The sequence below is a fragment of the Neopsephotus bourkii genome, unplaced genomic scaffold (genome assembly GCF_033783945.1).
Source record: "Neopsephotus bourkii isolate Nb327-2 ecotype Australia unplaced genomic scaffold, CSIRO-AGI_Nbou_v1 NB_1638, whole genome shotgun sequence".
NCBI classification, from domain to species: domain Eukaryota; kingdom Metazoa; phylum Chordata; class Aves; order Psittaciformes; family Psittacidae; genus Neopsephotus; species Neopsephotus bourkii.
In genome coordinates, this window is record NW_026902113.1 from 6835038 (window position 1) to 6849560 (window position 14523).

At 40.3% G+C, this 14523-nt stretch overlaps 1 protein-coding gene across 3 annotated transcripts in view; it reads right to left on the reverse strand.

Moving 5' to 3' along the window:
* Positions 1-11195, reverse strand: part of CRYL1 (crystallin lambda 1) — a 66638-nt gene extending 55443 nt beyond the window's left edge. The window contains exons 1-3 of one of the 3 annotated variants that reach the window (XM_061374340.1): positions 10972-11192; positions 9374-9436; positions 5653-5760 (exon numbers count right to left, since the gene is read on the reverse strand). In XM_061374340.1, coding sequence (XP_061230324.1) covers positions 5653-5735 — 83 coding nt within the window. In that variant the 5' untranslated portion in view covers positions 5736-5760; positions 9374-9436; positions 10972-11192. Of the gene's footprint in view, positions 1-5652; positions 5761-8411; positions 8569-9373; positions 9437-10971 lie in introns of those variants that run through there. The other 2 variants (XM_061374339.1, XM_061374337.1) reach the window with 2 other exon arrangements.
* Positions 11196-14523: the final 3328 nt, after the last annotated feature.

A 14523-nucleotide genomic window follows, 5' to 3' on the forward strand; every position in this document is an offset into this window, starting at 1 on the left:
GGGAACTGAGACAGTATTTGCTTCAAGATAAGGCACCCAACCTCTAGTAACACCCCTGATCACATAAGCTGCCCAGAATGCTCGATTACTACTTCTACCCTAAGTGTCTTTACAGAAAGACCTTGCAAGTGATGCTAACACTTAAGCCATCTTGTTCATACCCCACTGCCTCACATTTATCTGTAGTTACTACTGGGCAGTCACAGTTTTCAGCACACACAGTCGCAACAAGCAAATACCTGCAAAATTAAAGACCATTTAATCATAAACTTAGTATCAAAACTAGTAAGGCGAAGGGAGGGAAGGGAAGGAAAGACAACATGCTTAGCCAACCACCACTACCCAAAGACTAGCACCATTAACGTCATGGCACTACCATCTAGTGCTGTCTGATGAGAGGGCAGTTGGCACGGGAAAAAAACAAAACACAACCAAACAAAACATCACTGGTCCCATCTATCTAGCATGAGACACAACAGATCAAGTAGCCAACTAAGAGCCCCGACACTGGGACAAGCTCACTGTCCATACATGAAATGGCCAAATAGTAAGCTGCTAATACTGAGTTGCAGTTAGCTGTCTGAAAGCCATTATCAGCCACTTTCCCTCTTTCTGCCTCCCACAGACTAAAGGTAAGCATAAAACAGACCACCAGGGAAGAGTTATTACATATTATGTCTTCATAAAACTGCAGTACAAGTTGGACCACAAAAGTATGTATGTTTCTGTCCAGACGTGAGATCCAGAGCTGTCGAATACTTCATCCACAGGTTTGGCAGTACATTAAAGATGGATAGTTACACATCTGCCTTTGACTCAGTTTTGAAGAGGCACAAAGCAAAGGACTACAGTGTAAGAGCATGGTGGTGCACAAAAGCAAATCAAAATTCTGAGATCTCCTGAAGTTATCATACAAATTGCTTTCCAGGCATGGCACTCTCAGGGTGTTAATTCTGCTTGTTTGATTTAAACTTAGCTTCAAGATGGAAATTCTCACCAAACCTAAAGTAGGCCTACCTAAAACAGAGACCCACAGTTCACATCTTTGCTTCTAACCATGCCAACCCAGCCTGAAACTTGGGTCTCCCAGGTTCACAGATACACTGGCTGAAAGGGGCCCTGAAAAGTCTCAAGTCCAGCTTCTTATACCTGCAGACATACTGCTAACACCAGATTCAGTTAGCCTTGGGTTTGCGTAGCCAAGCCTTGAAAGCCTTCACAGATGGACACTTATACAGCTTTTTGGACAATCTGTTACTTCCGTATACCAGGCAAATGTCAACAATATAACTGTTCTCAAAACACAGCCTCTGCAATTAAAAAGATCAGTCATATCTAAGCCATATATCCTAGCTGCCCAGGGGACTGGCTCCCACAGAGGAGTGAGGTGAAAAGACAAAATTTCCCTTTGGAGGTGTTTTCAACTACAGAATGGCCAGGCAGAACCTTTTGAGAGACAGAATATATCCCCTTCCAAAGCTTATCAATACATTCTCTAGTTAATTCTGCAAATGGATCAATTTCACCTAGCCAGTCACACTTTTCAAGGGGAAGAGTGGAGGAGAGCAAAGAAAAACTGAAAAGGTAGAATCAAGCCCATGATTTAGCACAAGCTTGATGTATCAGTGTCAGGCACTCAATACCAAAATACACTTTGAGAAGAATCATACGGTTAGAAGTTTTCCCCTCAAATGAGATATATAAAACTATCAAGGAATACTTCAGTCAGGCTTCATTTTGCCCTTGATATGAGTATAGTATTGATACAATACAGAACAGAGACTGGAAGAGAAAGCCAGCTTGGGAAAGTATCTAGCCACACAGCCATGGAACATGCCACAGGAAAAGAAGGCAAAACCTGCATCACTGCACTCCTCATGCTACAAAACCAATCCAGTAAACTGTTTCCCTTTTCATACACACAAAGCAAAGGAGGGCACCAGACCACAAGAAGTAATGTACATTCTAACGTCTTTTCTGGAGACTAGTCTCCTCCTGAAAAGAGAAAGACAATGAATCTGTGTTACAGGGAAGAGTCATTCAAAACCCTGGCTACAGAGTCAGGGTTTATTTCAGTGGCCTTGTGACCTGTCATGTATCAGGCACTCCATTACAAGTTCCAGATCCCCATTTACAACAGTACAGAACTCTTAAAGTACTTCACGTGGCCAGGGGTAGGACAGGGGAATGCCACTTCTTCCAGCTCCCACATCTTGTTAAGTTTTCATAGCAACTGTGCTTCTACAACACGGAAAAGTTGACATTGCTTAGTGCAATACTGCACTATGTATCAAGTCCAATAATATTTATGGCTAAATTAATAATTAATGAAGAGAGGAAGTATGACATTCTGATCTCAAGACTGCTTGGCTCCAGGTGTTTAAAGGTCCAACATCTTCAAACAATGCAGAGGACCAATTTATAGTCAGATAAAGCTGACAAACAAGTAATTCTCACTGAACAGCCTCACTTTTACTTTAGATTCAGTACCATGCACCAAGATCTGCTATGTTGTTTTTTAATAAAATTATCTATAGCTTTATGCATACGATTGTTTGTGATTTTAGATATTAAAATCAGTCACTTGCTCCTGTATCCCGGAAGAGATAAAGTTTTGTATCTAAGTAAATACCATATCTAACCAACACCTACTAGAACAAAAAAATCACAGAATACATGTGCAAATATCCAAGGTTTAGTGTCCTCTTCAACCAAACCTTCTCCCCTTGCAAGTTTTTCATTATATATGCAAAAACTGTTCTATATAAACCATGAACCAGTTACATAGGGGGAGAAATACAGCATTTCCACTGGAATTTGTGAATCTTTATCAACAGCATAATTATGTTTACAACAGTAGCACAGGAACTATTTGAAAAAATTTACATATTACAAGAATCATAAAAGTTTTCTTGGGGGCATGCACTGAAGTTTTTCTACATCCTATCTTTTAGAATTACTTTCAGGAATAGGGTACTACTTGCTTTTCTAATGCTCATTATTTTAAAGTTTAGCAATCTTCCACTCAAGCCAGAATCACACTGACTGAAAAGACAGCATACTGGACACAAGTTATGTTTTCCAAGGCAGGTTACTACAACATACATTCAGTAGGTCAAGTGTAGCATAAAGCTGTTCATCAGTGGTTCTTCAGAACATAAGGTTGTTCCATTAGAGCAGACACTGGTTAATAATGCCACCGGTACACCTAGTTCAGTTCAACGTGCGGTTGTTTCATGTGTCAGGGCACTGACTGGCATGTGTCTGTCAACAGGTGGATAGGCGGTAAATCCATCACACCGTGTTAGGCCTTAGTAAACACACTCTCCCTTTCTTTCTGTATCTAGTTTACCGATAATGTGGACACCCGATACATATTTCCTCTTGTTTCAGTAGATCCAAATCCCATGCTTTAATCTCAAGTATTTTTACCCATGACAAGTGTTTCGAATAAATTTACAGATATATTTCAGATCTTCCATAGAGATACATGGAAGCTCTCCTGATGATTGTAGGTCCATCCCAGACTCACTCCAGTCACCTTGCAGGACTACACCCCACTGCTACCTGCCTACTGTTCTGAGAGAGTGGAACTCTTTAGGTTAATGAATCCTGAGGAGTTCTGAATTTATATAAAGGGCAATGAGTTACAAGTTACAATGAGATAAAAATTAATTACATAGAATATCTAATACTTAAGTACCATTTCTGTCAAAGAAGTATCACCTCATTTTAGAAGAGAATGTTGTTTACTAGTCAAATCCCACTTTTGCTTCGTAAAGGGAAGATACAAATAGTCATCTCCACACTTCAGTTTCTCCTTAATACATAGAGGATCTCCATACACTGAAAGTTCATGGACTGCAGTCTGGAGTGGTACAAATACTCTTCAATGCAAAACCAAAATAACCCACAAAAACCCTAAGCCTAAAAGCCTTCTTTAACATACTAGCTATCTGAAGGGAAAAAAGAAAGCAAATCCCAGCAAGTCCAGCCACCAGCTGGCTTTGTCAGACTGCTCCAGCAGGCATTCCCCTGCCACTCTCTCCTGCAAGCCCTCACAACCTACTCAAGCTCCAGCTTTTACACAAGTATCATATTAGTAACTCAAAGGGATTTACTGCAGGTTATGTGCTATGAAATCAGTGCAAAGAAGTTCAAATTTGACTGTATTTTGATAATGATTAAAATACTGGTTGATGAAACTGCATAGTATTTGCGTCATGAAAACTACATTATCCAGAAACTAGGCTTTTAAACTAGGACGGTATCACAGCCAAGATACACAAGCTAATCATAAGTTAAGAACACTTTAAGAAAAAGGCAAAACTTGCCCTGAACTCCTATAGGATAGCAAATGCAGGCATGGGCCAGTACAGACATACTCAAATAGCACTCTTCACTCTTACACACAACAATTTATGCTTCACTTTTCCAAACTGAAACACTTGGAAGGCTGAAGTCCTAATTTTCCTATTAAAAAAGAACAAAATGGAAGTGAGTGCTGTCTTTTGTAATGTAGACTGCCCAACGGCCCCCTTCACAGTGACCCAGAACCTCATTCTCACTGCCACTATTCCAGTAAATCTGAAAAAAAACAAAAGTGTCTGTCATCTAGGTGGAGCAACAGAAATTGCTGGTTTGACTAACACCTACTTAGAAAGAGAGGTGTGGGGAAATAGATTATTTTAAAAATGGTCTCATGGGCATAAACCAGTTCTATTTCCAGGACCATCCTTAAGAAGGTGAAGAGAACCAATGAGATGCTGTCCCTTCTAACATAAGGAGTATGGGCCAAACAAAGCAGTCGAGGAGCCAGGTTCAAACCAAACAAAAGCAAATAGCTCTTCACCCAGTGAACAGTAAACCTGCAGAACACAAAGTCCTTTGGCAAGGAGGATTCAAAGGATTCACCCAGGTTTAAGGGAAGGTTAAGAGAAATTCTTGGAAGAAATTTAGAGTTACTGAATACATAAACAACTTCAAGGCACTGAAGGTTGGGGAACAGGAGCAAGACTTGAACTTGGAGCTCTGTCATGCAACAAAAACTTGTGGCTTTAGCTATAGTGCCTCAGGCAACAGAGAAAAGGGCTGGAGAACTGTTGAGCTGAACCAATGTGACTATTCTCATGTTGTCACCCTCAGATTTGTTCCTTCTAAAGACGACTCCCAGCCTTTACTATAACTGATCATCTTTAGCAACTTGTTCTTCTAGGACCCAAAAATACTAGTTATGAATTAAAAAAATTCCAGTTATAGAATACCCATAACTGTAGCAGGGCTTCTCAACAATCCATAGTAACCTACTTCCACTTTGAAGGACTCCTTGTTGTCTTTCTACGTACAAACTTTTCTGTTCATGTATTTTAAGCTTAGCCTATAGATTAACTAATCATGGTAAATACTGTTTCAAGAATTAGGATTTAAACTTAAACTCCTAAATCATTAAAAATTAAAGTGCTCTTCAGAAGTGTCATTGAGAGATATGGAATACAGTTCTGATCTTAACAGGACCTGTATTTCAAAGTTAAAGCCTTCTTCAAAGATTAAAATCCATTCTCCCTTAAACAATAAGAGATGACTGTTTATCCATAATCACAGAAATCCCACAGTTTCATTACAATCCCAGTCATTTCAAGCCAGGTGACCTACCGAATATTTTCCAGTGCACTTGTTAGCTGCTGTTGTGCAACATCATAAAGTTTCACCTTGAAGCCTCCAGCAGCAAACACCATGGCCCAGCTGCGACCGATGAGTCCACTGAAAAGACAATAAATATCAGCCAATTAATAAATAAGCATTTATTTTGAGGAATGAGGTCTTACAAATGTTGCAAAGAGAACAGAGCTTGGACTCTTCAATATCTGATTAAAAGATTGGTTACATGCTGATAAGAAACAGTTCTAACAGAGAACTATCCTTTGCTAGCAGAAAGATAATGAGCAATAAAAAAAATCCAAATAAAATAGAAAAAGGACAGCAGAATTCAAATAGTAGGAACTACTACTTTGGAACACTGGACTCAAGCATCAACACTTTTGGCAGCTAGAAACTTAACTTGAAATTGGTACATAAAATTACACTAAAAAAGATTTTAAAAAACCCCCAAAACTAATTTGTTCAATTCATAGTCTAAAGACAGAGAGCAGCCTAGTGGTCCAAGAGTTCAAGTTCCTGCTTCAGAGCTGATCAGAAAAACCTGAGACCCAGCTACTGAAGTTGTGGGTTCTCAGCAATTCAGGAAGCATGTGAATTATCATAAGCATGTGAAAAACGGAGGGAAGAAAAAAGGCAAACAACCAAACATGGGTTTGATACTACTTTTCCATCTACCCTCCTCTAGCACTATATTTATTTCTAGAGGAAGCACTCTTATAATGCTGGAAGCACACACGAACAACCTGCTTACGTCCCCACACTTTTTGACGAAGTCCTATTACTGAGAAACACAGAGAAGAAACTTGAAGCGACTGACAATTTTATCCTGTTTCTCAAAGCAATGCAGGTCTTAAGATTTATAGCAGGTGCAGTCTCTTCACGCACAGTGTCATAAGCTTAAATAACCTGAGATCCCCCAAAACAATAAATTCCCTAACAGAGACAAGAGCAGAACTCCATACCAACAGTGGGGTTTAATAATTACATGCATTTCCTGTCATTTCCAAAACCATTGTATTTGCAGTATTAAACTTAACCTCTGGCAACTGGAAAATGCAATGCCACTAGGGCATTGATAAAGGATTAAAAGGGGAGCAAAAGTCAGAGATAAAGCAGTAGGGTAGATGACAGAAGAAGGAAGAGAAAACAGGAACATATTCAGCCTTTGGTTTACATATTAAAAAAAGAACAAAACAGGAAGTTTTAGGAAACAGCAGGAATCAGTGGAAATAACTGGAACAAAAGAAAAAAAAAGGAATTTTGCATTTAGTGTTGAGTGGGCAGTAAGTTCTCACTTGATAATTCTCATTAAAAAAAAACAAACTACAATCTCACTTTACTAAGCCCACACCACAGCAGTTCTCAGGCAAGCTACGAACAAACATGCTTGTGAAAAAGGTATTGTCAAGGTTTGTGAGCTACTGTAGCCTCCTAGCTAACACGTATTTCTCAAAAGTATTTGGATCACTTAAACCTTAACAAGCATATCTGAACTGCCACTGTCTTTATAAATAGCATAATCTCTCAAATTGCACTTTTAAGTTTCCTTAAATTGATAAAGTTTGATTAAAAAATATTTCTAAAATTCTGTTTCTTTTTTAAATTTAATAATCTTTCTGTTGAGCTACAGAGCATACAGAGTAAGTCAATGATACGTGTCAGGCCTGCACTGTTACTCCAGTGTACAGCAACACTATGACCTGGTATTAGTATATGACTCCCAAGACAGTGCTTTTTGACACTTTAAACACTTGTTATTTTGGGTCCAGTGATGAAGTACTAACAATCAGATCTGCTCACACAACTTCTGCAGGTGCTACCAGAAAGAGTTGCTCTGCCTTCAGTGTGATTGTGCCACAGCAGGCACAGCAAGTGAGAGCCAAGCTCTCTCGACCCTTCGCACACAGACAGCGCTCCCCGGCTCCACCGTCACATGAGGGCACCAAGACACGTGTCCCGAGACCTCAACTGGTCTTGCTAATAAACGGAGACCATGCTTCTAGCACCAAGTTACAGTGGTGTGCTGGGGGCTGTTACTGTCTGGCCCCACCTGATTACTATCAAATAAAGAACTTCGGGTTTAGCTCAAGAAGACAAAACAGTGCATTCCTACACAAGTCAGAAACACTGCTGTCAATATAGTGCAGGAGTGACCAAGAGAAGCTCATGAGCTTTGACATAGTTGACAAACAGGATCTTAAAGCTATTATTCTTGGATTTCTGCATTCCCCTTGTACTTACACACAAAACATTACAATGAAAAAAAAGGCAGCAGTCTTTCAGATCTAAGGAATTACTTACTTTACGCAGAGATGCTGTGGACACTTGTTTGTTGGAATTTGCTTTGTTTGGTTTTTAAGCCGCACAAAGCTGTCAGAGACTTAAGACACTCTTTCCAGTGAGCCAGACGGGTGCACTCCTCCCATGGTTTCCGAACGCCAGCAGGAACCCGCACCTGGCCCGCCCTCCTCGCACTGCTCCCCCGCACCAGCGCTGTACACGCTGGACCCCACCGACTACCCCGAGTTAGCACCTCGCCGCCACACCCGACATCTGCAGCGGCCGCGGCAGCGCCCTACTTGCCACGCTGAGGTGGCGAGCCCACTCCAGACTTCGCTTGGACGGCGCCCCAGCTCCTTCGCACGTCCCCGGGCATCCGTTCGCAGATCCCCCAAGGGCCAAGCCGGGCTGGCTGTTCCTCCCCTGAGGACTGCACCTACCCGCGGAAGGGGAGAGGAAAGGAGGCGCTTTACCTGCCGATGATCGCAACTTGGCCGGACTCCATGCCTGCGGGTCCGGGAGGTGCACGGCCGACACAGCACCACGGGAACTAGCGCTGCCTCACTGCGCGCGCGCCCGCTCCCCCCACTGCTCCCGCCATGTCACAGCCGCCTCCATTGGCTCCTGCTACGAGTCCTCCGATTGGCTCCGCGCCGCGCCCCTCAGCGGCCGCTCCTCGAGCCGCCCGGCGGCCTTCCCTTCCCTGACTGGGAAAGAGCCCTCCCGGGCCGGGCCCCGCCCGATACACACCGTGCAGCTCGTACCCCACGCAGGCTAGGGTTATCTCCCTCACTGCTCGAACGGAGTTCTCACAGCTCGACGTGCCGACAGCGCTGCTTCGTTCCGTGCAAGGACCGGCCCTGCATGCTCACCTTCCAAGAGGTAGCAGGCGAGGGTGCTCGCCTGCAAGATGAGCTGCCGAGGGCAGCTGCGCAGGGACAGAGGGCTGCCTGTTTAACACCCGCTCTGAAGTGGGACAGGCCAACTTTGGGTAAAGGCCAAGGGTTTACGTGCTGTTAAAATGGATAGACCCCTATCGCCACATAATCACAGGTGTTCTACTATCCCAATGAAACTCAAACACCTGGGAAAAGTTGGGACTTGGAATTCAGTCACCTTTGGAGATGCAAACACCCCTTCACACTTCAGCCAGAGAGCACTAGACTACATCAAATGCCCCTGCTCTCTGGTTTTTGACAAGCGCACAATTCCAACATAAAGTTCAAATTTCAAACTAATTCCACTTTTCACATTATGCAAAGCTAACTTATCCTTAAAAATACATTCTTCTTGAATTCTGAATATGGTTTTGTTTTTGCTGTTCTTGGTTTTTGTACAAAAACTGTCTAAAAATAGGCAAAAGTGTGACATTACAATGAGAATGTAATTCAGCTGCTCTAATCTACCGTTCCTGCTGGCATGCTGTGTTACTCACCTTTTCTAATTTTGTGTGGTTTCTACTCATCTGCATATTGCTCTGTAATCATGCTGGATATTCCTGAAAAGAGACAAAAGTTAATATTTTAAATGCTTATGTGTTATCAAAAATTGTATTACTGTGCTCTTACTACAGCTGAGAAATACATGGCAAGATGTGTTGTGGTTTTGGCTTTCTGAAAATAATTAAGTTGAAAATTAACACATTCATTCCCAGAATAAATGTTTTACGGTTACTGATGAAATTTGGTAAACTGTCACTTGTCTTATCAACTCTCCTAGTTTCAAGAAACCATATAATAAAAGACCTAGCTAGTAACTTTGTACATTCATCCTCCTTGCTAGCACTTTGCTAATTTTGACAGAGATGTCAAAAATGTAAATTCCTAAAGACTCGGTGGACAGCATGTGGAAAACCAAACTAGTATCTCTGTGACTTCCCAACCTTACCACCACCCATGTAACCTGAGATCTGCCAGTAATTGGGAAATGTAGGCAGAGCAAAGTGAATGTAACTGGGCTGCAGGAAGATTTAAGGAAGTGGGACAAGAGTGCCGTGCCAGTACTGCTGCTTCCATAGGCTAGTGTGGAAAGCATTGTTTTAGGATTTTATCAACTAGTAATTTTGTTCCTTTGAAGACTAATTCAAAATGGCATAACTTGGCATGTGTTACAAACACAAAGAGCTTTGTTTAGCCAAAGCATAACTGCTTTGCAATCAAGGAATCCTTACTTTGTGTACTCAAGATTTTACTTAAAGAAATGTTCCTAGAACATAAAACTAAAGTCTCCTGGGCTTGGAAACATGGTTTTCAGAACAAGGTCACTATCACTCCCATTTGGAAGGACATTTGGAAGAGTCAGTTATTTTAATAGTCTTTGATCTCCCTAGATGTGTACTCATACCTCAAGTAATAGACTATTAGAGACAAAAGCTGTTACAGATAGACAATTAGCATCAACAGAATTAAAAGCCCAGTTAAACTGTACACGAGGTGTTACTACAGGGCTTTGACACCTAATCACAGTTGTGATAATAGCAATTACAGGGCCTTTAAGTCCTGTTGGTGAACAAGAGGTCTGCTGCAATGAAATCTGAACTATATTATCACCTGTATATTAGTATATATATACTGTGTATATATAGACAAAGCCACACAGCTCTGCAATAGTTACCTCATTAGGTAATGACAGCAGCCATATTCCCCATTGTGATGAGCGGACACACTGATGAGTCCAAACTGAATAGATCAGATGTTTGCAAGAAGAAAGTAAAATATAAAGAATTCTCATAAAAACTTACGGGAAGAAAACGTATAAAAAAAAATAAAGGAAAAAAAAAAAGCAAAGTTTCAATATTGTGTTACAGCAGAAGAGTTGTTAGGCCCAATACTTGCAGCCTCTATGAATAAAGTATAATGACTCTCCTCCCTCTTCCACAACTCTCACAGGAAGGCCACAAGGCACCCCAAGTTCAGAAACATCAACAACCTATAACCAACAAAATGGTAAAAGGTCTTGGACTCCATTAGAAAATGAGAAGTAGGGCCTGTACTGGCAGCAAGAGATGCCCTAGTGGAACAAATATGCACTCACCAGCACATATATTCTTTCTTCTAAGTCCAACAGCAGACTGTTGTTAAGAGCAGACTGTTGAGAGCTGCAAAGTTGGTTCCTCCATGTTTTTAGTCTCTTTCTATTGAGCATGCTCCTCCACTACCCCACGTGAGGAGCTGAAATATTCTACTGGCTGGGGAGAGGAGGTGGGCTTTCTGCAGGGGAGGAGCAGGATAGTATAAAAGAGTCATGTAATAAACAAAGGGAAATGGCTAGTATTAATTGTGAGCCACAGGGAGGTGGAATATGAAGGAGACATGAATTCCCCCTTGCAGAAAATAAAGGAATTACATGCTTCTAAAAACCAATGTCCCCTAGCCTGGGCTTTTGGCATGGGAAGAAAACAGAGGCATAGTTCACACCTGTTAAGCATTACACTGGTTTAATACATTACTTGCTCACCAGAGCAACCAGAAGGTACATTTCTTTTGTAATGGACTATGGTACATTGCTACTATGATCCTAATGGTTCAGAAAGCATAATGCTTTAAAATGATAGCTTTAATAACTTTGTTACTATTCTGTAGAGTTCTATCTAATGGTTTGCATACTGTAATTATAACTAGTAATATTAAAATTATGCTATAATTAAAACTATAATTTTAATTACTGCTAGTAGTTCATGCAGTTTATTTAGGTAGTCTTTCACTACTGCAAATGGTCTGATGCAAATGCTACCAAAATTGCTAAAATGCTGATTCTTAAAGAAGCTATCTGCAGAAATCAGAAAGTAAACAGTAGTAAAATGGATATTACAAAATCATGATTCAGCAAGCTAGATGAAGTTGTATCCTTTAATAGTAAAAATACCTGTTAACAAGATAATTTTTCTTTTGCAAATGTCTTCTAAACCCAAAATACAACATAAACATTATTCATATGTATTATTCATCATGAGGTTCTTCCATTAATTTTGTTTTAAAATTGTACATAAATTTATTTACCTGCTTTACTGAATACAGACTATAGATTAAATTGATGCTTAGAGAAGAACTATACTAAGTATTTTCTGCCTTTAGCACTGTTCTGAAGTAGTTTTTTAAAAACTTTCAATATAACTATAAAATATTTTGCCTAATTAATTCATCATTAAAAACCTAACCCTGAAAACATTCTGAAACTTGTACTTAAAATTTCATCAAGAGTAGCTCTAGAAACTTTCTTTTCTAACTTGAATTCTTTTAATGTAATTTATATGTTTAGGCACACTAACTCAAAGATCACAAATATAAAACCAATTTTTAAATCTCCCAAAAGAGACAAAAGGTTTCTTTAAGTTACTGTTTCTATCTTAGAAAACATTATTAACTTGGACAACTTTATGTTAAAATGTTCTACAGAGGTGTGTTTTTAAGAGCACATATATAACAAGCTAATATTGTAATACCCATGCTGTTCATACACTTGGTAACAGAGGAAAGTAATATGCAATATGGCTCTGTTGATGAGACAAATAAGCCCAGGGTATCAAGGCTCTAACATAAACCAGTCAGCAAAATAATAGAGTTGAAGTTTGAATTTTCAAGTATAGGAGGAGCATGATCTGAGGCTTTAATTTTTTAAATCTGAATTGTAACCATTAAATTCAGTTACCTATCAATTCTTAAATTAAAAAAAAAAAAGAAAATATTTTGAAAGCTTAAGTATTAGGAAGGCTTTAATTTTTAATGTGTTCTGTATTGCTTTCCCTTCAGTAATTTTTAGAGGTATGCTGACAAGATGTTAGTTTCTCAGGCACTAGTTAAATGCAGCTTCATTGTTGCAATAGTCAAGCTAATGGAAGGGTGACAGTAGAATATGATGAACACCTGGTCAGTCCAGAATTCAATGCTAGAAAAATGCTTTTTAAAGATTGTTAATAGGAGAATTACTTTTTCAATTCAGAACATTTTCTAAAACCACCAATTCATGGCTGATCAGGTGAACAGTTCAACGGCCAGAGCAAGGGTAAGGTACACACTAACAGAGATTATAACAGGCAGTCAGTGGCCAGTAACCCCTGAACCCAAGTTAGTAGGTCCTGGAACAGTTTGTCTGAGTCCTTATTTGCAGTGTTATTGATGGAAAAAACCCAAGATGCACCATGCATTGAAAGGCAAAGTGATTTCTACTGTTTAAGAGTATAGCTTCATGGTCTCCTTAATGTGCCCTAAGTTTTCAGTGCACTTACTGGATCAGATACCTGATTTATTGAAAGATAACTGCAGAACACTTGATCAGATCTGCAGTTTACTTCAACTGCAGAAGCATCTAGCTTGATGCCAGCCAGAGGACTGAGAAGATGGGAAAAGAATGGGACTGCTTCATGTAGTGACAGTGCTGGCTTAATCCAACTTAAAATGATCAGGAATTCACAGCATACAACATTGCTTGGGCTGTGTACTATTTTGGGGGGTTTGGTGTTTTGTTTTGGGTTTTTTTGGCAGCTTTGCATTCCAGGTTGCCTTCTGAATTTAGCCAAAACCAGTAAAGACGTTAACATCATATGGGTTTCTCCCTGTAGCATGATCTTGTTAGAAAATGTCTTATAATCACAACCCACAAGTAAGGATCCTGAGATTATTGGGGTTTGTTAAATCTTCATGTATTAAAGTCTATTTATACTTCATGGCACCAGGAAAACAGACAGACATACAAACAAAAATCACCTAGAATTGTAGACTGACACAGCCTTTGGAAACAGAGTCTGATGAGCCCCTCATGATGTTGCGAGGACATCAGAAGTAGTAGCTGGACTGAGAGGCCTAAGGAGACAGGCCATGGAGTCTTCCTAAACTCCTGGCCCCTGGTACACACTCCAGTAGCGTGGGCAACATGCAGCATTGCCAGAGGCTGGACCAGCCACTGGAGTTGACTTTCTCTGGCATCAAAATAGCCCATTATAGTGTTAGCTAGTTATCATTCTCTCAAACAATTCCCAGTATACGGTCAGGGACCACTTCTAACAGCTAATTTGAATGTATACACCTACGTCTGGAGGGTAAGAAAGTCTGATGAAATGAACATGGTTAAGGTTCCAGTGGTGCCCCAGCACCATTTCATTTACAAGATAGATGCAGTGTCTCCTTATCATATCTCTGTATCACAGTGCCTTCTTTCCACTGCTCTAGATAATCAGGCTGAAACATCTGAATATGCTAAGCACCAGTATGCCCATTAACAGGCTGGGTAGCAGAGCTAAGACTGTTGTCACAGAATTGTACCTGCTGCTCAGGTATATATGAATGTGACATACGATTGTCTGTGGACAATGAGAAAAATCTAAAAACCCTAGGCTCAATTACATGTGAGGAGTTGCAGGCAAAAAAGGGGGCTAGAAATGTATATGTATTTCTTATGCTGGAGTTCATCAGGTAGCTCACGTGAAATTTTTTCCCACCGTAAGTCTGTTATTCTGCAAAATACTTGTAATCCAGAAATTTCAGGTATAAAGATTCTCATGTTCAAAAGTCTCAGGTCTAAAGTTTCTGTGTGAAAGTGGTTCATGCATGGAACGTTAACAGGTTAATGCAAGAAGTGATAATGTCTTAA